Source organism: Lactuca saligna, chromosome 2 (assembly GCF_052625555.1).
Source record: "Lactuca saligna cultivar CGN05327 chromosome 2, ASM5262555v1, whole genome shotgun sequence".
Classification (NCBI taxonomy): Eukaryota; Viridiplantae; Streptophyta; class Magnoliopsida; order Asterales; family Asteraceae; genus Lactuca; species Lactuca saligna.
In genome coordinates, this window is record NC_136418.1 from 94,538,054 (window position 1) to 94,565,783 (window position 27,730).

Here is a 27,730-nt window from a genome sequence, read left to right on the forward strand (position 1 = left end):
TCAATGTTATTTAAGTGTAATGAGATTACTTTGTGTTGACCAAAAATGATCTTGATAAATATTAAACAAGTAAGGAAGGTGTGGAGTACACACTTGTTTAAGTTTGATCAAGTTTCAAAGTACACTGTCATTTAGGGGCGAAGCCCCTGAACGAACGGGGGTCCGGGGGCAGCGCCCCTGGGAGCGGGGTCCAAGGGGCGGCAGCCCCTGGCGGGGTCCAAGGGGCAGAGCCCCTGGCTGGGATCGAGCTGACCTGGTTTGACCCTTATCCATATATCCATATATCCGTTACTATATAGGGTATGTTACTATATTAAAAAATGCATCAGAAAATTGATTTTCCAGATAATTGACCATTGGTTTGACCCTTATCCATATATCCGTTTTATGACAGTTTTTATGGTTTTATGACAGTTTAAAACTGTCATATGACAGTTTTCAGACAAAGTTGTTAAAAGTTGGTTTTGGTCTCATTTTCTGATACATACGAAAATATCATCAAACATTCTTTGTTCTTGTCTCTCTGAGTCTTATCCAATTGAAGATTTGGGAGTACCACCAAATACTTCGATTTGAAAGTGATAATCACAATTCTCAGAATTTCCAAACCTTTCTAAACCCAAATTTCTAACAAAAATTATTCAAAATAAGAATACACTCAGGTAAATTAACTTGTTCCGATGAAAATCCCGAAAAGACTAACAAATTAGAAGAATGTTTACAATGATAAGTTGTTCTTGAGACTCCTAAAACAGTCGATCTTCCCCTGCATTGCCTAAAATTTCATATTCTTCTAAATTTCCATTGTTGTTGTGGCAATCGTTGGGATGGATGATGTTTACACAAGCAAAAGTTGACAAGTGTGTCGGCGAGTAAAGGTTGAGGCAAAGAGTTTAGTTAGTGGTGGTGGATGGTTGATTTAGTGTGCGGTAAGAAGGGCGATGATGAGAAGGGTGATGATGAGTTTAGGGATGTGATGAAAAGTTTCGTAATTTATGTAACAAATCCATAGATATAGGCATTAGTTTTGGTTATTCATTTAATTGACAATAAATTATCGGTATTTTAATTTAATTAATAAATTAATATATTGTAAATGTTTTAAATTATCATTATCAAACGATTGGTTGAAAATTAGGATACATTCATACAATATATAATGTTTATATATGAAAGAGGCTCCTCTGTACCTGTTGAATACCACCAGGTCCAAACGTATATGGGGGTCGGGGCGAAAAGAAAAAAAAAAAGGTCTTTTAAAAACAAATATAATAAAAATTAAAAAAATATATATATATCATTTATTCTTCACTATAAACACATTCAATTAGCAATAACAAGCAAGCAAATTGTTTATCTTTTGAATTAGTTTGAGTTTGAACCAAATTTAGGTCCTAAAAATCATTTTGGTAATAATTGTTTTATATATATACACTACATAGCCCATAAATTTTGGGCCCCCTAAAGCCGTGGGCCCTGGACGGTCGCCCGGGTTGCCTACCATCTGGACCGGCCCTGAATACCACACCATCTGAAGACCATCTCACAAACAGTTTTTGCATATTTGCTAAAACACAACATGTGATCAATAGTTTTCTCATCTGTGTTGCATAAGCCACATCTATCTGTTTCCACATTCACCCATCTTTTTCTTAGTTCTGATGCAGATGGAATTCTATTCATTGTAGCATGCCAAACAAAACTTGACACCTTGATTGGAACTTCTTTAATCCATGAAATCAAATTACTTGTGTAGTTGGTTTGTGACTTCCTTATTCTTCTTCTTAGACACTCCACCAGTAATTCACGTCCGAAGCTAAACCACAAATCCAACCATCGTTTTTCTGATTATGTTTATTGAACCAATGGTCTGAGAAATTTGCATCATGTTTATTAAACGAAACTTTTTTTTTACTATGATGTATTATTAGTAATTTCGTCGTTCTTATACTTTTTAAAGGAAAAATGTTGGCAATAAAATAATTAAGCACGATAAACACATAGATCTTAAATTGGCAAACAAATAATCAAACTGAATGAAGTTATTTCAATTACAACTAAACTCTTAAATCATATAGTTCCAAAAGTTACAGAAAAATTTGAGAGCTTTCTGTAACTAATATTATGAAAGGGAAAAAAATAACTACAAAAGTACAAGATATAAATATTAAATGTCAAAATTTAAACTGAATCTGGTTTAAACAGATTAGGGAACTATATATTTATAAAGTATGAAAACAATAATAATGAGTGCTCAAATTTTCTTTTCTTTACTGCATTGTTGTCATTTCCTACAAAGAAAAAAAAGAAAATCAGATATATGGCTATGATAATATACCAAAACAGTAATAATGAGATCTCCAAAAAGTTAATGCATAGATTTATACATAAACACAACTTTATACCAAGAGATTTGCAACACAACCACATATAGAGAGAATATACATCTACAAAATACAGATAAACAAATTGACACATCTTACAACACATGTCCTGATTCCTGAATTCAACAATCAGAATCAACGACAACTAAAAAATTATTTCAAAATAAACCAAAATATCATATTAATTATTTAACCTTTTCAAATATCCGGATCCAAAATAAATCATAACAAAAAAACTAAGCTTGTATGTGTTCGAGAAGGAAAAAGAAGGTGATAAAAATGTCAAAATTATTGGTGCCCTGATTTATGCCGTCTACATTGCCTGCACCATCTATGCTAGCTTCGTCACCGTTACAACGGCTGACACCACCTCTCTCCGACGCCTCTATTACTGTTGTTACTGTTACTGACCATGGAACCGATCTCGATCTTCAATCTAAGATCTATATAAAGAGATATTCACAATTCAGATCTACACATAGAAACATAGATCTATACACAATTATAAAAACTCGATGTGGCTGTGGTTAAGCAGTCACAACGATTGTTGATGAGGTGGTACAGGCGGTTTGAACAGTCGTCTGTGAGATGGTTCTGAGTGAGTTTTATAGAGAAACAGTGATGGAGCTTTAGGGGTGTGTTTGGAATTGCTTTTCAAAAAGAGTCGTCTGTTAGATGGTTCCGACAGTGGAGGATGGATGAGTTTTAAAGAGAAAGAGTGATGAAGCTTTAGGGGGTGTTTGAGAATTGAGATTACTTTTCAAAACAACTTATTGACTTATCGGTTTTTTGAAAAAGTAAAAAAAAAATGTTTGGCAAACTCAAAAACACTTTTCAGAATAGTTTTTTTATTAGCTTCAAAAAGTTGTTTTTGAAACACATATAAAACTTGGTTTTTTAAAATTGTTAATGGCTTTTTAATCAAAATAACTTTAGAAATGAATTTTTGAACTAACCACTTTTTAACTTATTGATTTATTGGTTTTTTCACCATAAAAGTTAATTCAAGCACTTTTTAAAAAATTTATTTACCACCATTATAAGTCAATAGACACTTTTGTTTAAAAACACTTTTAGAATTCAAAAAGCACTCTCAAACCTCCCCTTTAGAGGGATAATGGTTCAAACATTAGAGTGGATGGAATGTGTTTGTGGTGGTATCAGATTGCAAGATGACCATTGGATTTTAGCAGCCAATCAACAACTCTTAGTTTTAGGCCATACGGTATACAGAGTGCACACCGTCTCGGTGTCACGTTGTGGGTCGTGGTCATCTTGGTTCGTGGTGGCTACAACAAATATGCACGACCAATAGGAGAAGATTTCGTCAATTTGACTGTTCAATGGTCCGATTTTTTTTTCATATTCAATACCTATATAATCACAATACATAAATATTTACACTCACCTTTCATCAAAATTTACACTCACCTTTAAGATTTTCGACTCGGATGATGACGGAGAATTCATCTCGACCTTCTTTAAGGTGGTGCAACACATTCACGATGAAGGATGTTCGAATTTTGCTCATTCAAGGGCGGTCGTTAATTGTGATCATCAAGCCGCACACGACTTATTGGTATGCGATTATTTTGCCGATAATTTTCTTTACAATGAGGACTCGTTCGAACGTCGTTTCCATGTAAATAAGATTATATTTTTATGTATTAGTAATGCTTTAGAAGCCTGTTACGATTTTTTTCAAACAAAACCTGATGCTAGAGGAAGAATGAGTTTTAGTAGTACACAAAAGTGTGCGGTTGTGCTTAGGTACTTGGGATATGATATAGCGTTTGATGTATCTAACGAATACTTGAAAGTATCCGAGATGACAACAATTAATTGTGTAGATTGGTTTTGTGCATGTGTGTATGAGGTTTTTCACCAACAATATTTGTGTAATCCTACTCCACATGATATTGAGATATTATATCTGGCTCATGAAGGGAGGCATGGATTTCTGGGTATGCTTGGTAGTCTAGATTGTACGCGTGTGGCTTGGGAAAATTTTCCAACTATATCGTGTGGTCAATTCACTCGAGGAGATATAAGTGAACCAAGTATAATCCTAGAAGCTGTTTCATATCAGGATTTGTAGATATGGCATTCGTGTTTTTGGAGTTTTGGGTTCTAACAACGATATTAAACTTCCTGGCTAGTCTTCTCTTTTCAACGATCTTTGGACTGGCAAAACACCTAATACGACGTTCACGGTGAACAGACATTCGTACAATTGCAGTTACTACTTTGGTGATGGGATATATCTGGATTACTCTACACTTATGAAGGCTTAATAGTGAAACGTGTTTCAATCTTCGAGAAGATGTCGTATAACATTTTTACAAATTCAACATGAACGAAAACTAGTTTTTTTTTTTTTTTTTTTTTTTTTTGGTTAATTATAGGTTATTTAAGTAATGTAATGCTTTTTTTACTTCCAGAATAATAAAGTAATGTTGTTTGAAATTGTATTTTTATTTTTATAATTAATGAAAAATTAGTTTAAAAAATTCAATATTTTTTATTTAAAAAAAATGTAATCTTATTGTATTTTTGAATTAAAAATAATAAAAATGATGTGGAGTGGAGTGGTTTGTGGTGGGTATGTCGTAAGCATAGTGATATTTAGTGGTGATGACGTGGTACACACCACCATAATGGTTAGTGGTGGACATAATGGTCTTATATCCAACTGATCCGTGTGACTTTCGATCCTAATACGGTTGACACTACATGTTATGAATCAATTGATAACATGTAAATTAACTTATGCATTGTACATCTAGTTTAATGATTTGTATTTAACACTTTATTAAGTATGTATTTTAATATAATAATATATATATATATATATATATATATATATATATATATATATATATATACGGGTGAGATCCATTGAGAGCTTATAGTTTTCCGAATACTTGAGAACTAAAAGTGGAGTATTAGATCAAAATTAACTCATTAAGGATATGAACATCATCTTACTAATCTCATTTAGTTTTTAATTTTTTGTGTTATTGGAAATTTTAATAAAAAAGTATAAAAATTAAAATAATAAATCAAAATTTTCTGATTTTTTTTTATAAAAATAATAGTTTTTGTTTTTTTTTAAATACAGATTTTTTAATTTTTTTAGAAAACTTGATTTTTTTTATAAATCTGAATTTTTTTAAAAAGCTGTAATTTTTAAAAATCACTAAAATTTTAAAAGCACTAGAATATTAGAAAAACCCAAAATTTTTTAATTAAATTATTTAAAGTTTCAGAAAGATATATGCATAATTTTTCATAAAAAACACATTTTTATTAACTAATATATAAACACAATAGTACAAGTAGATTATTCGATACAAAATAAAATATAAAAAAAAAATGGTACAAAGATTTAAAGTGACATCATTTCTTTGTGTAAAGATTTCCATATTTTCTTCAATTTATCATTTTCACCTCTTTAATATGTTCCACAAATTATTCCAAATCTACCACAAAATTAAAATTAATGCAAGAACACTAACAAAAAAACATATGTATATATAATGTAAGATTCAAATGTGATTATATTAGGTAAAATTCACATGTGATTATCTAATGTGATATTCACATGTGATCGCATCTTTTAAGATTTAAATGTGAAATTCACAAGAAAATATTAAAAAAAATTAACGAAGAAAAGTGGCACAAAATATATGTGTGCATATAGATGTAATTCATATATGATTTATTTATGATTTACATGTGAATTCGATGTGATTCATATGTGATTTAGTTGTGATTTACATGCGAATTACATGTGAATCATATGTAATTTATATGTGATTCACTAGTGATTTATATGTGAATCACATGTAATTCATGTGCGATTCACTTATCATTTACATGTGATTTATATGCAAACTATATGTGAATCACATATAATTCATATGTGTTTTACATGTGAATTGGATGTGATTCATATGTGAATTATATGTGAACCACATGTAATTAATATGTGATTCGCTTGTCATTTATATGTGAATCACATTTGATCCATACGTGAATTACCAATTTTCTTTTTAGCCACTTGTGTATGTGTATTCTAATCCAATTATTTCAAATTTCCGAATTTAATGAATCATTTTGTGTATATTAAGGACGAAATCTGTAACAAAATAAAGTTTAAGGTACATCTGCGCGAAAAGAAATCAATATGGGCAAGCATATTAGATGAAACCATAAAACATGATCTAATGTAATTTAACTTCTTTTTTTCTTTTCTTTTTCAAAATAACATTATCTTGAACAAAACTCGTACAATAATAGTATATCATTTTAAAATCCCCTATGATTTTATTCTCACTTCACAAAAGAAAAAGAAAAATGTTTGATTTTATACATGTACAAATATTATTGTCAAACATATGTTAGATTTAAATATAAAAAATAATGATAAAACAATAAAAATTAAAAATTAATAAAAATAATAGAAAAAAACTTTCTGAAAGATAAAATAATATATTGGACACATTGAAATGCGGCCATGAACTAGATAATGAAGTATAAAGAAATACAAAATCAACAAAAGACTAAAACATTTGTCAAATCGCCAACCTTCGAAGTGCCAAACTCAGTTTGGTGTTAAGGACCTAACATTGTATTCTCGAAATTATCTTTGTACAAAACGAAAAATAAAAAGTTTTGTTGGAAAAAGAAAAATAATCAATTAAAAAATCGTAAGTGGAAATGAGTAAGAAAATTGGAAAATCTATTATGTTCTTTTCAACCACTTTTGATCTATAAAACCATTATTCTATCACTATTACACTCCCATCTTTTATCTCAGTAATATCTTTTGCATAATATGTAATTTGCATAATATGTAATTTATGGATCAAGACATCAAGTATCCATGTAAGTTTTGATTTAGAAAAAGTAGACCAAACCGAAATACCTTGATTATAGTCATATATGGCTTCTTGTTTTGTCCTTCAGTATAACGAATTAGCAACATCCACCAAGACAGATGAGACTTACTTGAATAATTTATTCACGGTGCACAAATTTAACATCAAAAATATTTACAAAATTACTATCTGACAAAATAATTGCACATATAAATAGATTATATTGTGTAGATATCAATTAAATCTAGCAAGGACTCACTAGAGCAAATCTTACACAGTAACAGTTAGTTTAAATAAACATAGCATCCGAACCGAAGTCTTCTCTCTAGACATACAGTTAACAACAACTGAAACTTGAAAACAGAATAATCAAAATCAAAGCTCAAATAAGAATCAGAACACCAAAATGGAGGCAAATGAAATTAAATTTTAAACTTGTGTAACAACAAGAAACTCTCCAGAAGTTGCGCTGGATGCTCCGATCGAAAAGAAATCAGTGGGGCCATGCCGGTACAACAAATATGCGTTAGAAAGGTCAATCCCTCCCCTACGACAAAAAAACAAGCGGACCGAACTTCTAACACCCCGCCCGCTTCCATAGAAAAATATCGTGGCAACGTAGACCTAAGTGAAGTGGTCATATTGGATCCTTGGGAACCATCACAAGTACGGTCGACATCTATTTATTGAAACGAGAATGCCGTGTCGTCCAACGGAGCCTAGAAGAAGATGAAGAAGATGAATCGCGCAGACAGCTGACTCCTTTTCAATAGAAAAGAATAGCCAAACCAACCTAGCTGGCTGGTCAATCTCAGAAAGAAGATAGGCCGACAAACCGGAGAGATTCATACCCATATACACTTGACCAAAAGCCCTGCACCCAATCAATTCACCCTTACACCTCATGATAGGAGGAAATTTCTCATTATTCTCTTTTACCTCACGGAAGAAATGAGGAAGTTCTGGAGAAACTCTTCACTTGCGAATACATGAATGGATTTTGTCGGCTAGGGTTTCGGGATCGCTGCCTTCGGAAGCACAAAAAATCAGATATCGATAGACAACTCCTAGACTGTGGGCGTTACAGGCAGAACGAGGAAGGAGATGATCGATGTAGTTAGGGAGGACGTCGATGGAGTCGGTGAAGAATATGGAGAAAGGACGAGCAATAGAAAGAGACTAGCATCTGGTATATTTATTTGGCCTAATTTTTTAAATCCCCTGAATGCCCTTATGTTATATTATTAAGATACCCTCCTGTGTTTTTATTCCGGTTTATTTACAAAAGTGTCATAAAAGATCTTAGCTCTTAATTTTTTTAATCTGACGATCCATTTTAGTTCTCGAGTTCTCGGGAAACTATGAGTTCTCAAATGATTTCGCTCTCTCTCTCTCTCTTTATATATATATATATATATATATATATATATATATATATATATATATATATATATATATATATATCATTTACCTATATGTGAGACCCTCTTCTATAAGATTACGCTATGTACGTAGCAGCTTCCCCACCGATCACTCCACATGCCTCCGTCATATGGTTGTAAGCTGGATTCTTGCCTGCTTAATCACACCTCCGTCATTTGGAAGTAAGCTACCTTTTTGGCTGCTTAAACTCCCCCCCCCCCCCCCCCCCCCAACTCTACATCAACCTGACATGACATTGGGGGTTCTTGAAACGGTGTCATTTCGATACCGATGAAAGCTGGGTACCTGCTTGCTTACGGTCAGCCTGACCTCACGATTATGTAGAAGACTTGGTGGTGGGTTTTCCTTCTTGGTGGCGGCTTTCCCCCAAAGCTGTTTGCCACTCTTGGAGTCTGATTTACCGCCAAGAACTCCAAAATTTGACACGATCCCATAGAAACCTTCTTTGACAATTGATCAATTGTTACTTGATTAGCATCCCACGCATAGGGATTGCAGTCTTCTTTGCATTTATGAAATTGGTGAGACAGGCGGGCTTGAGAACTACCATTTAAACTTAGGTCCTTCTTCTTTCGTTCCTTCCATTATGTGCGACTCGACGATCTAACTCTCCGATCCTATTAAAACACTTAATCCATTGCCGGCGTTGGGGACGGGATGGCAGTTGATTAGGATAAACATCATTATTTTCATTCCAATTAATAAAGCATTGATCAAAGGCCTTATTAACTAGTGAGCTTATATTTTGTTGGCTCGTTAAAAGTAAGTCTATCTTTCGATTCAACAATTATGAACCCAATTCTCATTTTTAAGCCCATTGGAAGGGTAACCTAGATAACCCCATTCTAAACCGTTGTTAAACGGAACCGCTTTCTCCCATGTGCTCCGTTGATGCTTTGTCAACCTCTCAACATGGAAATCCATTGCATGTTGCTCTTCTATCACCGATTTTTCTGCTCTCGGAACTTTCCCACCGGAATTCTCCCCGTCACGGAGGATTAAGCTCAAAAACTTGTTTGTTTTTTCCTGTTTTGAGACCTTGACCCTTGACACTATTCTCGAACCATGGAGGTGGAGATGGCGGTAATGATGGTGGTGTCAAAAATGTCGGTGGTGTTTTGGAATCCCGTTCCGACTCTGTGTCGCGGCAGTCATGACCGTCGTCAACCAAATCCAATGGAGATGTCGAATTCCACCCATGTTTCCTAGACCCTGTTATGCTTAATTGGAGATGACGAAGAAGAGAGTTAGGAGAAGTACCATTAATCTCGAAGTGGAGATTCGTGTTCTGAATCTGCTCTTTGGTAATCAATCTTCTTCACTGTTCCTAACAAACTCTCCACCACCTCTGATGATTTCGGGATGGAATTGTCATCTAGTAAATACTCGGAACACTCGATCACCAGTTCAGTAGTGACTAGAAAAGTATCAGAGCCATTTAACTCTACTAATTTCTTTTGCTTTACCGCCCTTGGAAAACTCTCCACCTCTTCTGATGTATTCGGAGTGGAATTGCCACCGGAGAAACACACAAAACCCTCAATCATAGGAACATGGGTTACCGGAGAAGTACATGAGGAATCTGGAATTCCAGAAGACGTATCCCTAGGAGCATCATCAACCACCGGTTCTAGTAACGTCACGATCGAATTTGGAAAACTGTTAATGTTGGATAAAAACTCAGGATCCCGTTGCTTCATCCAAGTCAACCTCTCTTTTCGAAATTCTCTTGCTTCTTCCCGTTCACGATCCATCATTTTGTGAAACGCATTGAAATTAAACATGGTGAAACAAAGGCAGGTCGTAGCAGGTCGGACCAATGATGAAGAACAAAAATTATGATTGTAATGAAAGTAACTAAACTCAGAAGAAGATGATATAATAGTTAGAAGATAAACACAATCAATTGATTGTTCCGGGGCTAACCCCTCTCTCACAGCCACAAGGCTGAGAGCCAATACAAAATGTATCAAAATATCAAAAGTCTCGACGACTCACAAATGAAATCATCTTCCCTATTTATTACTCTCTCTCTCTCTCTCTCTCTCTCTCTAACCGATTTTAGCAATATTCTTAATATACCCTTTTACTTCTTCTAGATTATGCATGTAGCAGCTTTGGTTCATTTGCCCTTTTACATTATGATTTGTATCAGAAGTGAATGAGAAACTAAAATATTATGCTTGTGAGATATCATGTTTTTTGAAAATGATCTCACTTTCGACACTATATCAATTGTTCTTTAGACCTGACAATTTGATACCCGACACGATTAACACGACACGAACACAATACGAGTTTTCCATGTATGTGTTTTAGAAATTTGTGTTTCGTGTTTATTCGTGTTTGACACGTATTTTAAATTCATGTTTTTTGTCTTACATGTATCAAACACAAATTTACCTGTTTAGACATGTATAAGACACGATACAAATTCGTGTTGACATGTGACACGTACAAACACGTATAAACACATATATACACATATATACTTTAGGGTTACATTTTATATTTATAATATATTAGGGACTAATTTTGGAAAAGTCAATAATTTGTTTATAGCCCTAGCTTAAAAAAATCATTAAAAACGTGTCTATTTGTGTTTTTTCGTGTAACACAGCTAAAAAACGTGTCTATTCGTGTCGTGTCACGTGTCACACAAATTTTTTACATGTTCTGTTCGTGTTTGATACCCTAAACACGTTTTATAATTTGTGTCGTGTTCATCTTTAACAAATTCATGTCGTGTAAATTCGTGTCTGACACGAATACACGACACGCATACACAGATTGTTAGGTATAGTTTTCGTATTTGCATGTTGTAGCCTACCATGACTAACTAGAATTTAAAATCAATTTGGTTAGGAGAATGTTGGATCTTTTTGACAAAGAGAACATGATTATGAATATAAGTTTTCTGCCGACACGGAAGCTAGTGGAGAAAAGTGGTATGTATGCCATTTTTCATTCTTTTTGTTGTAGTCTTATGTCAGCTAGACTCGTATTACCCCCTATATATTTTGGAGTCCCACATTTCTCCTCCAGGTCTTTTTTGAAACGATTTTCTAATTATTACAAACAAAATGAACTTCTTTTATGTGGTGTACGTACCTAATTATTTACCTTGTTGAGAGTGCCAAGCAAGAACTTTAGCATGTGTTGCAAGTAATTGTTATAAATACAAAGCTTCTACAAGATTAGTCAAGATAGATGTGTGATTGAAACAGTTAACCCTATCTACCCCTACTTTAGTTAACCTGATTTTTCTTCCATATTTCTATTTGTGTCTATTGTTTATGATTATAATCTTATATATATATATATATATATATATATATATATATATATATATATATATATATATATATATATATTGGATTTTAGGTATGTACTAAAGTGTTTTCAATTCTTGTAGATGTATACACCTTCAATCCTTCCATATCTATAAGTTGTTTTCTCTCCTTAGTGTACTACTTACTTTCGTTATGCAATATATCTGACAACCCGAAATTTCCATTCTATACAAACAATATCACTTCAATAGAAGTTATAACAGTCATAGTCGATTTTCAGACTTTTCGTATAAGTTGGAGTAATTTAGGGTTTACACTTCAGTAAACATCAGGAGAGTGGATGCGCTACGGTTTTGTGCAACACTGTTATTCCAACACTCAGATATATTAGAAATCATTTCCGGAATAAAAATATTTTCTGTCAAAATATTTCAGGACTATAAATAGATTTCTGAACTAAATTCATTCATTATTCACATTTCCAACTAGAGAAAAGCCACTTTCTCTCTCACGGATCTTCGGGTTTTCATCCCAAATCGTGAGTCTACTTTCCTAGATGTGTTTTAATGCTTGTTATATGCTTAATAACATTGATTTCATGTCAAATACGTAAGATCCGGGAGTTTACCGCCCAAGAACGTTCTTGGGGCGTAAACTCCAAAACCTAAGTGTTCTTGAATGATTTCTAGCCTCAAATGTTTATACACAATGTCCTTAACTAGCTACCTAACAAGGAAACAGGACTAGATATGATCCTGTGTTACCCCGATGGTAACTTACTAATGATGTACTGATAAGTATGAATATGGAAGTACTTTTATGTCTATATATGTATAGTTGATATATAATTAATATTGAAACGACCTTCGGATGGTTACCCGAAATCCCACCAGACCACATCTCAAGTGCGAAAAGGAAATAGGGCGGATGGCCTTCCTAAGCCCTTTAAACATTTCTTATATATCTATACATATATGGGCATGCAATTTATAAGAAGTAAAACAAAGTTTAATAATAGTATTTGATAAGTAAAAGAGTTTGTAAAACATTTTGAAGTGAAACAATTTGTACAAATTATATTTTGAAAATGATAGTTACACTTGAGAAAATTACCCACTTTTACAACAAACGAGCATACAAAACTGTTAAGCCTTGGTAGAAGGCTACTCTAATAGAAAATATAGGTTTTTCTGAGAGATTCAAACTTGTACAAACACTTACTTACATTTTACAAACTTACACTTGAGATATGTTCAAACGTTTTTGGATAACAAATACCGACACTAAAATACTTATGAACTCACCAGCTTAATGTTGATACTCGCTATCAAAATAACTTGTATTCTCAGGTCATCAGTAGACAGGTACCGAGGCCAGCTTTTGAGAAGATGGAGCGCATCCAAGACTCATCTTATTATTTTGATATACATTATTTTTGGTGTCTATACTGTACAGAACACGCTTGTATTATAATTATATATTTAATGCAATGGATGATGTTGTTTGCCTATTTACATTTACTGTGTTGTGATACTTTACATGACGTCCTCCGCCCCAGAACGTTTCCACCGTTCTTAGTTTTGGGGTGTGACAATATACATGGCTACTTACTTTTATTTTGCTTTATGCAATATACAGGGACTAGGGCTAAGAATTCTATTTCCATTTCTGTAAATGGCAGAGTTGTAGTTCCAATTAGCGTAAGGCATTGTACTTTTTAATATCTACCCAATAACGACAATTTACTTTCATTATTATTCTTACTAGTACAATATACTTTTAAATATTTATAAAATTATAGCATTTTACTTTCAATAGTTTCTTATATTTTTACTTTGAATAATCTACCAAATTTTAGCATTCTACTTTCAATATTTCCTTATTAGTATATAACACATTGAAAATCCTACCCAATTGTTTTAGGGGTTCAAGGCCGTTACCACATGGTTGAGATGAGAGGATTTTGCCTCTCTGACACTCTGAGCCTCTGGATGCGCAAACTGTTAGCACAATGTATTTTTCTTAACCAACTACTTATTTCCTTGAGTACCCTTTTACGAACAATATTCACCAATACCATTGTACTTTTCCAAGGTTTGTTTATTTGTTTTTAGGCTAGAATGCAAGTAATAGCAATGTCCTTTAATTTCCATGTTTCTTTTTTATAACATTGTACTTCCATTTGTTTTTATTACAATAATATACTTTGGTATGATTTCTTATAAAAGACATTGTACATTGATCAATCAACCATATTGCAACTATAGGTAAGTAATATCAATGTAATTCATAAGCTTATTTATTTATTTAAATTGTAAGACTAACCTACATTTACGGTCCTGTTTGTAGTTTCTTCTTCAAAATCAGGTCCAAAACTTTATTATTTTTTTTTTATTATACCTATTGTAATATAGATAAGTATCATCAAATGTTTTAGGAGTATATAAACTTTATCTAGCATAAACACCTTTCATCAAATGGTTTGGAAAAACAAAATTCCAATTTATAAAATAGCTGCTTAGTGTACAATATACAACTATTTAACGTGAAAAACAACAATCTACTTAAAGTTTATGAAGAAAATAAGCAAAAGAAATGATCATATAACTATAATATACTTTATAAGTTGGTTATAACTTATGCAACTATACAAACATTGGTAAAACATAGCTATCTTGCAAGACAACAATTACACAAAATGGTTAACATGCTTCAATTTACATTATCTATACAAACGAAAAAGACCACACCACTATAAATAAGAATATAACAATTCCTACACGTCTAAATCAACAAAATTTAACTCATTTGGAACCACCAAATCCATATGGTGTCCGTCATTTATTACTATATATATATATATATATATATATATATATATATATATATATATGGTTAAGTTCAAATAAGAACACTATTTAATGTGAGAACGTGAGAACACTACTATATGTTGCTATTCTACTATGAATTTAATATGTATAGTATTGTAGTAATTATAATATGAATATGTTCAATTTTATATTGCTATTCTACTATAAAATTTATATATATATGTGTAGTAATTTAGTAAATTCTAATGTGAATGTTGAATATGTGATTGTTCGTATATTCGGTGATGAATAATGTCATAAAGTTGTACATACAAAATTTTAATGTGAATATTAATGTGTGATTGTTCGTATATTTGTTGATGAATAATGTCATATCATTGTATATACAAAATTCATAGAATAGTAACATAAAGTAGTGTTCTCATTTCTCACATTAAATAGTGTTCTCATTTGAACTTAACCATATATATATATATATATATATATATATATATATATATATATATATATATATATAGTCTCTACAAAAGCTCTTTATTTCAAACTCAGTGGCGGACCTATGTGGAGAATTGGGGGTCCCGGGCCACTGCTTAATTTCCGGCTCGTAATATAAAAAAAAAATTATTTTTTCTATTAGGTGCACCTGCTTGAAGTATGAACGACACCCCTACTAAAATAGTCTGCATCCGCCACTGTTCAAACTTTAGCCATAAAATTTTCTATAGTGTTTTTACTTATAATAACATGTTCTACCTAAATAATACATACATATAACAATAAGAAAATGTTATGGATAGCAGGTATTATAGAAATATAATTTGTCAATTCAAAAATCCAATTAATGCACAAAATTAGAAAAATGCGAACCCACATTGTATAAATAAGTTGTCTAATTTTCCAAATATAGCATATCTATATTGAATGGTAAGAGTATCAAATGTTGATAAAAATTGAATTCTCTTCTTGACGTGGCCATGTGGTGTCGTATCCTGTTGTTTTCATGGTAAATAAAAATTTTGCATCTGTTGTTGCTGAGGTGGAGTATCTTCAACGCCGTTAAAAAATATCAACCCCCCACCATTTTTTTGTTGTATCTAGTTGTGCTGCTTCTTGTTGTGGCCATGACTAGATGCAACTTGATTTTCTATTGGTTGCACAAATTCTTTCTCTCTCTCCCTATATCTCTCTCCGCTTAACATGGTGTTATAACACCATGAACACCACCGCATCTTCTTGTTATTTTTTGTTACAACACCACTTCAAGTTGCCCATACCATATGCTCCAAAAGCATCATAGTAGCCAATTCTCCACGTCGGTTGTTTGTGTAATACGGAAGAGGAGACCACCTCTTAATTATGTTTCGAGAATTTTCTATGGCACTGGCTTTTGGTTTATAAAATCTTCGGTTGCTCAAAAAAAATAAATAAACAAAATAAAATCGATGTGTAATCTTCCATGTAACAGCAGATAAAAAACTATAAATATATCATCATTGTCAATACATTTATGAGCTCTGTAAATAAATACCTTTACATTGTTTTTAAGTGATAATATTTCAAATGAATGGAGGACAATAATATATTGAGTTATTTATTGTCGTTATGCAATTTATTTTTTAAGACTAACAAATATTATTAATATATAAGAAGACAAATGATAGAAAAATACTAACGATGTGTTGTGGAAATAAGTGAATCTTCAGACCTTCGTTTTCTTGTTTAGCATTTCGAATTCCATGGCATGTAACAATATCCTATAAGTAAAAAAAAAAAAAAAAAAAAAAAAAAAAAAAAAAAAAAAAACAATACTGTAAATGAAATAATGAATAAATGAAATCTCAACCCAATGTGAAACATGGATATTAAGTTTGTTATATTTATAAACCAAGCTTCAATACATAGATTTATTAGAAACACAAGTAGTCAACACACTTCAAGGCCATGATTTCATTTTCTCCCAACCATACGGAAATGGTTTATTAGAGGCAGAGAGATAAAATCCATCAGGCCTAACTAACCAGTAACAATCATCATCGCCAAAAATCTTTTGACGACACTTGAAAATAAGTCTTCTATCAATCAAAGCTAAAGATTGATGTTTTGAACCCCAATAGAAGTCACCAGTAAAATGTGTTCCGATAATTTTTTGACAGAAGGTCCAACTATAAACACCATTAAATTGAATTGTATGATTTCCAAGATCATGATCTGTTGATTTAATATGAACCACTATATCACTCTCGACATTGTTTGTAATATAGAGAGTCCATCCTGTTAATAAGCCACACCTGGAGGGAGAAATAGAGTTAGCCAATGTAGAAGAGGAAACAATAACATAAAAAGCTAAAATGAGGAGAAGGAAAATTCTGAAATAATTTCCTCTGGTAAAACTCATCATTTGATATTCTGTGAGTTTAAAATGGGTTTCGGAATCATTTTATATTAGGATCTTCCATAAAGGTTGTGAGTTAATGAATGCAGATGACGTATTAAATTGAAGTTAAAGCATTTCAATTCTATGTTTTAGACGAGAAGGTATGGGCACTTCTCGTGCTCGTTATGCGGACGTGGCAAGCCTTAACGGTGTCGCGGACGTGGCAAGCCTTAACGGTGTCGTGACAGGGGGAACACCACCCCCGGCCCTTCTCGTTTTTGTTCGTTAAGGGCGAAGCTTGTTGGCGTCACAGCCAGAAGAAACGACACAATTTTCAAACATTTCATTGACTAACCATTTGGCAACGGTTCTTTTATATATATAAAAAATAACCATTAAAAAAAATCATTTACCCTATAAATACCTAACATTTTATTAAAATTTTCACACAATTTCTTTTCTTCTCTCTACATAATTTCAATTATCTTCAAAAAAAAAAAATATGAACCCTTTCGACGCGTTCGATGATTCAGATGACGATATTTTCTTCAGCATAATGTATCATTATTATACTACCGACCTGCTACAACCAGATCTAGCCCCGCTACTAACAAGACTTGCGATGTTAAATATAAATCGCGATGAATAATACGAACATCTAAATCAAGATTACTTTGCGGATAATTGTGTATACGGGTCGAAGGACTTCAAAGCAAGGTTTCGTTTGAGTAGAAATGTGTTCCATCGGATCGCCAATGCATTGGGAAGCCGGTATTACTTTTTTACTATACTTTATACAAAATAAATAAAAATCTAGTACATGTTTCTTTAATTTTACAACATATGCAATATATTTTTAAACTGTAGTTAATTTATGTTTAGGTATGAATTTTTTCAATTGAGATATGATGCTAGAGGTAGACGGGGATTTACAACATTGCAGAAATGTGTTGCGGCCATTCATTTGATGGCTATGGGGGAGTCACCCGACACCATGGACGACTATATGAGAATGTCCAAAAGAACCACAAGGGAGAGTTTGTATACATTGTCAAGGGGTGTTGTTAAAACATTTGGAGACGTGTATTTGCGGAAACCTTCATTGCATGATTTGCAAGAATTGTATGCGACGCATGAAGAACGCTATGGGTTTTCTGGAATGATCGGAAGCATTGATTGCACACACTGGAAATGGAAAAATTGTCTGGTAGCTTGGAAAGGGCAATACACAAGTGGTCATCACGGATCACCTTCGTTGGTTTTAGAGGCTGTTGCTTATCAAGATTTATGGATTTGGCATGCATTTTTTTGGGGTTGCAGGTTCCAACAACGACATCAACTTTCTTATTCAGTCGCCAATATTCGACGATCTTTTGAATGGAAAGCCTCGAATGCTCCTTTCACGGTGAATGGAAACGAATACAAATATGGGTATTACCACACATATGAAATATATCATTAGTATTCCACATTCGTGAAGGCATTCCGCCACCTAGTTGAAGAACGAGATAATTTTTTTAAGAGAAGAGAAGAAGGAGCACGTAAGGATGTGGAACGTGCTTTTGGAGTGCTGAAGGCGAAGTGACATATAGTTAAACATGCAACATGACCATTAGATTTAGAAACTCTACGATATATCATGTATGCATGTATCATAATGCATAACATGGTAGTAGAAGATAATGGACGAAATATTGCACACTATATCCCAACGGAGCCCAGACACGTTCAATTTCAACCAGGAACAACAAAGTTTTTGCAATGAGTCGTTGACATTCAGGACGCAAATAAACACAGAAAACTTCGAGGGGGCTTGGCGGATTATATCTTATATGGTAACAATAACGATAACGAATAACGTTTAGTTTTTTTTAAAAAAAAATAACGAATAGCATTGTTGTTTTTTTTTTTTTTTTTTGAATTTAGATGTTATGTGTAATTTAATTTCTATGTTATTTTTTTATTTTTTAAAATTATTTTATTATGTGTTATTTATAATTTTGTACATGTTTTATTTATTATGTTACATTTAAAAAATATTTGTTTAAATTAAAAAAAAAATTAGAAAAAAAAAAATATAAAGTGGAAAAAAGTTGGTGTTATAATAAGATGCAAGATGGTAACTATTTCCCGACTTGGTATTATAACACCATTGCTGATGTAGCATGTGATGTGGCCACCAAAATGATGTTATGACCAATTGCCCACACCTTATACTCTTAATGTAGACTTGCGTATGCTAAAATAAAATTTGGCTAAAATATAGAGAAAAACAAATAAATACATTTCACAACAAATTAGAGTATTATATTTATAAGACTTTTGACTTAATTTAAATTCTAAGTTATGGAAAATAAGCACCAAGATGGATGAGAAGAGAGAGAGGAGAGACCTAAAGTTATGAAATGAGGGTAGGGTTTACTCCCAAGTAGTTCTTTGATGAGACGGAGGTTTAAAAATGAACTAAAATACAGAACAATGCCACTAAATATGGTGAAACCCCTAGTTATATGGGCTTGGGTTGCAACGCCACAACGTCCTGCTGACTTTCTCATATGTCTTGGTGATAGATTTCACATAATCCATCCCAGCTTCAAACAAACATAATTTTCTTCATTCCAAACTCATTTTTAGTGATCTTTATATACACCTGAAAGTGTTAACAAACCCCACAATTGTATCTACCATTTTGGTTTTAAAACACAATCCAAGGGCTTAAATAACTTAACCAATATTATCAGTATCTAATAAGGTCTAAACTTCATCCTCTAAAGCTTGAGACCTTTACTTGATCAAATTACGGTTCGCTATCCCAAAATAAGAAATATCGTGAAATTAGTGTAACAATTCTTCCCCACTTAACTAGATTTCATCCTCGAAGTTCATCTGGGCTAAAATGTAAAAAACAAATCCTTTGAGCAAAATCCTCAATGCCTTCCCAAAGCTGTTAGCTGAAAAGACACATCACCAAAAGAGTTCCTAAGACCACTCGGAACTTAATAACATTGCCAAAAAATCCAACTATTTGAATTGTTACATCCTACAATAATCACCTTACCAAAATATGATGGTTCATTGGATCACCATGCGAACCAATTAAATTGAAAACTTGAAAACTGTAACCCCAAAAACAAACAAAACAATAACCATTACAAGAACCAAAATACATCGGGTTGACACTTTGACAATCATACTCTAATACCGACGAACACTTTCCAAATATACCTATGGTAACCGCTCTCAACAAGGAACACTCCTTTCATAATCGAAACGACTACACAAAACCAACTCTACCCAACAAGTCAGTCAACTCCCAAATCTAAAAATTCTAATGGGTACTTGACCACCTAAAAAGTTACCACAACGCCACTGATCTCTTAACATAGTAATCTATGAAAGCTTAATCTCTTAGCATATGTAAACTAATATACTGGATTAGTCGTTCTTTTTTACCAATAGATCATTAACAGGTACTATTGTGAACCTTATGGCTCATAATTTCATGTACTAGTATCTCATTACTGATATTTGAACTCAATAGGAGACTTTTGATGTAAAACTATAACCTCTCAAGTAGTTAGCATCCACTAACTCATTACTTTCCTAAGGCATATCAACTCAATAGCAGCATATTGATTCCCTCGAAGGATCTATCTTAGACACTGGCATATTGAGGATTGATCACTTCTTATTACACCCCCAAACCAGAACGGCAGAAACACTCGGGGGCGGAGGATGTCATGTTTAGTATCACAACACCTGTACCATAGCAATCATAGTAACAACAACCATTGTATTAATATTAAAGTGTTTATAAGTAGCGACTCACAAAATACTGAATCCAAAAGTAAATAACAAAATAAGACATAAAGCTACTATACTTCATCTTCTGAATCCCAGTGCGCGTACCTGTCTGCTAGTTTCCTGAAAATACAAGTTATTTTGAAAGAGTATATCAGCATTTAAGTTGGTGAGTTCATAAGTATTTAGTGATGTAAAGTAAGTTGAAAGTTCTTTTAGAAAAGTCCTCCTATTCCTCCAGAAGATCCTGTATCTTCTGATATCATGAAAGTTAAGTAAAAAAGGCGCTACAATCCTCTCTATGAGTGCTAAATGGATACAAATTATATAAAAACTAGAGTAAACAATTAATCGGTTGTATGAATCTACCCTAAGCCCGCAACCAAACAAGGAACAGGAAATGAGGCGGAAGTCACACATCCCGTTAATTGTTAGATCTTCGTGGTATATAACCCTGGCGTATTCATTTGGTACTCATGGAGTTAACTGTAATAGTTCCTTTATATTTGAAGAAAACATTCTTTAAGAATAACGCTTATTTCCTTTAGTAAAAATGGTAACCACAATGGTTCCTTCTATAACCACTTAGTTTACACTAGCTATATATAACTTAATATCGAACGAATAGTTTATTGTGTGAATCTGTTGTAAGCCCACAACCAAACAAGGAACAGGAAGTAAGGCGGAAATCACACATCTAACTACCTATCGGATATTAATGTATATATATATATATATATATATATATATATATATATATATATATATATATATATATATATATATATTATCCTTGTGCATAAACTACGCTATTATAGAACTAACCACTTAAGATCCTTTAAGTTATACTGGTTTAATAAAATGGATTAAACCCTTCCCTGATGAGTTTCTAGTTTAGTTTACTCAATGTTCTATTGTTTTGACAACTACTAGAAGTAATGAAATTTTGTACTCTTAACGCCTCAGACGATACTGTTGTGAGTTTTTGTATATATTTGCGTGTTTTATTTATTATTGTCCAGTTCAATGAAGATGTACCCTTTATAAATAATTTCAGTTTGATATATTACTATAACCTCGTGCTTGCTACCCCTAGCACATGGTATTTGTACCTTTGTTAGTGCAAACCCGGTAAGATATGTTATTATGTGATATCACCTCGTGCTTGCTAACCCTGGTACGTTGTATTTGTACCTTTGTTACTGCAAACCCGGTAAGATATATTATTATGTGTTATCACCTCGTGCTTGCTAACCCTTGTATGTTGTATTTGTACCTTTGTTAGTGCAAACCCGGTAAGATATGTTATTATCTGATATCACCTCGTGCTTGCCTTGGTACGTTGTATATGTACCTTTGTTGGTGCAAACCCGGTAAGATATATTATTATGTGTTATCATCTCGTGTTTGCTAACCCTGGTACGTTGTATTTGTACCTTTGTTAGTGCAAACCCGGTAAGATATATTAACACTAATTTGTTACATACAATGAGTTAAGGATACAATGTCTTCCTAGAATACTAGGAATATCGTATAAGTGTGTAATTCATGATTTGTTCTTCTGTTATTGTTATAATATGCTCCTCCCTGTATTAGTTATTGTATGTTCCTCCTTGTACTAGTTATAGTATGTTCCTCCCTGTACTAGTTATAATATGAATTGAACTCCTAAACTATACCTATTATAGTTTACTAGCATGTTTACTTGAACTGTTACTGATTTAAAGGAAAGGCTCTTCTATCTACTGAGTCATGATTGTATTTCAAAAACAGAGTTTTATAAACAACAAGATAACATAACCTTAAAAGAGTTTTTTTAAATGAATTGATAACTTATAAAAGCATAAGATAATCTTTTAATGTAATGGTTATCACAAATAACATTGTGCTCAACTTGTATTCCCCCCCCCCCCCCCCCCCGCGCCCCCCTCCCCCTCTTAAAAGCATTTAAAATAGTTAAAAGATTGATTATAAGGGCATGAACTCACCTTATGTGGGTCATTCAACTGCATATTCGTGTAAGGATGAGAAGTTCCACGAATGAATTCCCGAGACACAAACGAGTCCTAAATGACATATAATGGCATGTATAGGTATGAAATTAGTGTTTTAAACGACTACCATGTAAGGAAACACTCTTAGGGACTAGGAATCACTTGAACTAAGTGTTACAATCACATGTGATTGATCAAAAGGGGTTTTAAGGCCACAATATGGAGTGTACGGCCAAGGGTGTATGGTTATGGAGTGTATGGATGTACACTCATGGAAAACATGCAACAAGAAGGGTGTTTGATCCATAGGGAAGCTAGGGTGACCATTACACAACAAAAATAAATGAAGGGTTTTTTAGTATTGAAAATAAAGAAAAGGTGTATTTTAATCAACAAAAACAAAGAAAATGGATGCTTTGATATACACTATAACTTAGAGGAGCTATTTTTTAATCAAGTATTACAAATGAAGGAGTTGTTTATCGGAATTTTTTTTCATCTCTTTCAACTTCCGTTTCACCGAAAACTTCTCCAGTTTCTTCTTCTGGTTAAAGTATACGTGGGTCTTCATAACTCTTCCCACTTCTCAAGGAAATCATGCTCACATTATGCTTTGGATTATGTTCGGTATGAGCAGGTAGTTCTCCTTGAGGCTGTAGTCGCCCATAGAATTGGCAAGTTGAGATATCTGCTGCTCCAATTTCTTGATACTAGATCTGGTTTCATTCTAGAATGCATGAATGTTGGTGGCTAATTTTGTTGATTATGACATTGTTGTTGCTGATAATTTTGTTGGTTCATATTCTCATAAGTCAGTTACTGAAGCTGATTATGCTTAAAACTTGACTGTTGAAACCTCGACGACTGAAAATTTCACTACTGTTGGAATCCGGGTGGATTCTAATATTATTGTCATTGTTGAAAATTATTCTGAAAATTTTGTTGATAGCCTCTTGCAGCTTTTACTATAGTTGTATCCTCTTAATATAAGGGACACATATCAGTAGGATGGCCAATCTTTAGGCAAATTCTACACTATTTTTTTGCAAGCCTTTTTTCTTTCGCCAGCAGCAGAACTCGTTTTGTCAGTTCAAAATTTTAAGTTTGTAAATGATGTGAGCAAACTTATTTGACTCCTCTTTGTTGATTTAGATACCACTCTTCTTTGTTATTGGAATGTTTTGACGTAATGCCCAACTTTTCTATCATCTCCTGGATTTCAATTGGTGTCATGTCACCTAAACATCCTCCGCTTGAAGCATTTATCAGACACCTCTCCATTGGTGTCGTACCTTCACAGAAACAATTATAAAGTTTGTAATCGCTAATTCCATGTTGTGTGCACCAAAAAATTAGCGTTTTGAAGCGCTCCCAATACATATGAAAAGCTTCTTTTCTTATTGGTATGATACCAAGGATCTCGTGCTCGAAGGCTCGAAACTCGTGTTGATGGAAAATATTTTTATAAGAATAATTTCACGAGTTCAGTCTACATGGTGATCAATCTGGATGGGAGCTCATACAGCCATTCTCTCACTAAGTCTTAAAGTGAAAAGGGGAATGCTCTTAGCTTTATCTGATCTTATATTATGGCATGTGGCTTCATTATGGAACAACCCACACGGAAATCCTTGAGAAAGTTATATGGGTCTTTGTTTTCTTGGCCTATAAACATGGAAAGGAGGTGCATCAGTCTAGATTTGAGTTCCAAATTTTAGGCTTCATGGAAGGTGATGTAGAGAGGTTACTGGATAACCTCTTGGGTGGCCCATTATTTGAGGTTTTTCTTTTCAACCTCTCCGTCACTCATGGTAGATTTTTCTGATTTGGATTCAGAAGAGTCTATTGTTTTAGATTTTTAGATATTGCTTGAGAATATTGCTTTACATGGGCTTTGAGAAGGTGAAGATGGGGGTGCTTTCAGGAAGGATGAGACGGTAGTTTCTGGATCATTTCACAAGGCACTACCTTGTGGTGTAGTGATTTATGTTTGTAATGAAAAGGATGTAACTAAGGAACCCACTTGTTGTTCTGAACTTCTGCTATCTTCTTCAGCTTCCTTGCAGTTTTCTCAATTTCTAGATTGAAGGCTAGAGGTGAACTGTACGAAAAGTTCTAGGACAAAGCTGTAACAACCTAAATTTTGTAAAGACTTGATTTAGTTAAATATTGATAAAAAGGGAAATTCTGTTATTTATGATAAAAAGATAACATTATGAAGTTGTGACCTCATGAAAATGTCCAAGAAGAGTTTAGGTCACTAAGAAGAGGTTAGTTGGGTAAGTTAAAGAAAAACAAATGCATGAGAAGATGCATGTTTGGTCAAAAGGGTAAAAGGGGAATTTTATGTTTTTGGGCCTACTTTGTGACTTAATAGATTAAGACTTGTATTAATTCAGTGACAAGTGACTTAATAGAGTTGAAGAATATGTTCCTAGCTTCGCGTGGATATACTGAAAATAGATAAGAAACGAAGAAGTTATGTGTGTTTGAAGTTGGAAGAGAAACTGTCCCGAGCTGGAATGGAATCAACAATGTATGTTGCTGATATGCAGACACCACGACCTGGTAATAAGTTGTCACGACGTGACTACACACAAAAAACAAATTATAATTAGTTTTAAGAGCTCATTTCATTCATTCTTCTTAGGGGGTCAATTGGGAGTTCAAATGGGGTGACTATGATGATGGTGCCAATATGAGTTAGAGACGGTGGATTGCAACGGTTAACATCTTTTCCCCCCTTGAGTAATGCTTTCTTCCTTTTATGAAGCTTTCAGATTCAATGGTGGATTCGTGAATTTGGTTAGATTGCTTGAGTTAATCAGTTTATAGCTCAATTATGATGTTATTGAGAGTGTATAGAAGCTTTTAACAATATTTGGAAGTGATTTCTATGGTGAAAGCAACCTATTAAGAATTAGGGCTTTACAACCTAACTAATGATTTTGAGTAATTAATTTTTTAGAGTTAGATTATAAAGAATTAGTTATTTTGGAGAGCTTAATTTATTAAGGATTTTGAGATAAAGAATGAAAAGTTAGAGTTTAACCAGTTAAGTGGTTACTTAGATCGATAGAGTCATTAAGCTCTTAATAGGTTATGATAAGTATTAAGATGCTTGTTAATGTGTATTAATAGGCCTAAGAGCGAAAGATGGCTCAAGAAGCTTCAATTGAGAAAAGGAGCCAAAGTGGGATGGTTGGACAGTGTTCGCTAACTGATATGGTGATTTATTACTCTCCCATTTTCTTTATTATTATTATTATTATTATTATTATTATTATTATTATTATTATTATTATTATTATATGTTTAATTATCTATTAATATATGTATGTATGAGAACCTTGAGACAGTAAGTGATGCCATCAAGTTATGAGATGAAAACAGAACATGAATATACATGTAAATTGTGCATCTAAGCATGTATACATATAATTGGAGAATCAATATATATATATATATATATATATATATATATATATATATATATATATATATATATATATATATATATATAGGGAAGAGTTCAATTGAGAAAAAAAAAAGGTTGAGAATGGGGTAATCATTCTCAGTCATTTATTTTTGCCGCGAAAGGCTCCAACCTACCGGTGGAAATGGGCAACGAATGCACATGTGTTTTCCAACATAACATATTTCCTTAAACTATGCTAATCATTACCTTAATATATAGAAAAACATAGTTTTTTCGTTTTTTTTTATTTAATTTTTATAAGCTATTTTTATCAAAAAATGATTTTAAGTATACCAAAATTCATGATTTTTTATCCTCTACAAATAGACATCTATATTGATATAGTTTTAAGATAAAATAAATTTTTTTTTTTTTTTTTATATTTTCAGCTATCGTTATTCATAAATGAATAACAATGCATCAGGTTTTATTACAGTACATTCGTTATTCACTTATGAATAAAAAGTATGATTTTTTTTTTTACAATTTAAGTATCATTCATATATGAATATAGCATATAATAAACATAGTATATTCATATTTTAATATTGTACGATGAATTCACTTGTGAATATTAGCATAATATATTCACTTGTGAATATTAGATGATATATTCACTTATGAGTATTAAATGATATTTCATATGTGAATATTACATAGTATTACATGGTATATCACATGTGAATATTACATAGTATATTCACTTGTGAATATTAGATGATATATTCACTTATGAATATTACACAATATATTCACATATGAATATTACAAGGTATATTCACTTATGAATATTGAAGGTATTTTGACAAATATATATAATTTTTATATGTTATTCACATATGAATAACATACAGACTTGCATATTTGTTTTGTGTTTTTAATAATCATATACTGGTTCAGGTAAGAAAACATATTCATATGTGAATATAACGTGATAATTTAGTTTATGCATTTCATCAAATAGTTGGAGTGCAAACAAGTTAACTATTTTAAAAATGTTAAAAACATCAAGTTATCAATTCCAAATCATCATATACTTCCGATTTCGACTTCAGATGCGACATCCCATCTCTGATCGATTTCTCAATTTGATTTTGATTTCTGAAAATCCGATTGAGAACCTATGAGTACCGATTCTAAGTCCATCAATGTTGACTGTGATTGCAAGTTCAGAACTCTGATTTCAATTTCATGAACAACGAAGAAATTCCGGTTTAGTTGAAGAAATCTAGATGATTATTGAAGGTTG

The 27,730-nt window shown here is 32.7% G+C and overlaps 2 protein-coding genes across 2 annotated transcripts; one reads left to right on the forward strand and one right to left on the reverse strand.

Annotated features, from left to right (window-relative positions):
* Window positions 1-16,533: 16,533 nt before the first annotated feature.
* LOC145029880 (uncharacterized) lies at window positions 16,534-17,229 on the reverse strand. The gene is made up of 2 exons (XM_078978331.1): window positions 16,853-17,229; window positions 16,534-16,588 (listed from the first exon to the last, which is right to left on the reverse strand). Exons 1-2 carry the CDS (start codon window positions 17,227-17,229, stop codon window positions 16,534-16,536), a joined length of 432 nt encoding a protein of 143 aa, XP_078834457.1.
* Window positions 17,230-18,181: 952 nt separating this feature from the next.
* LOC145029881 (uncharacterized) lies at window positions 18,182-18,670 on the forward strand. The gene has a single exon (XM_078978333.1). It carries the CDS (start codon window positions 18,182-18,184, stop codon window positions 18,668-18,670), a length of 489 nt encoding a protein of 162 aa, XP_078834459.1.
* The last annotated feature ends 9,060 nt before the right edge of the window (window positions 18,671-27,730 follow it).

Excerpts from the sequence above, each read along its gene's own strand:
- LOC145029880 (XM_078978331.1), bottom strand. The coding sequence starts at position 17,229 with ATGAGTTTTACCAGAGGAAATTATTTCAGAATTTTCCTTCTCCTCATT. Across the intron at positions 16,589-16,852 it reads GGCGATGATGATTGTTACTG|GATATTGTTACATGCCATGG; the intron begins GTTAGTTAGGCC and ends TTTTACTTATAG.
- LOC145029881 (XM_078978333.1), top strand. The coding sequence starts at position 18,182 with ATGGGGGAGTCACCCGACACCATGGACGACTATATGAGAATGTCCAAA.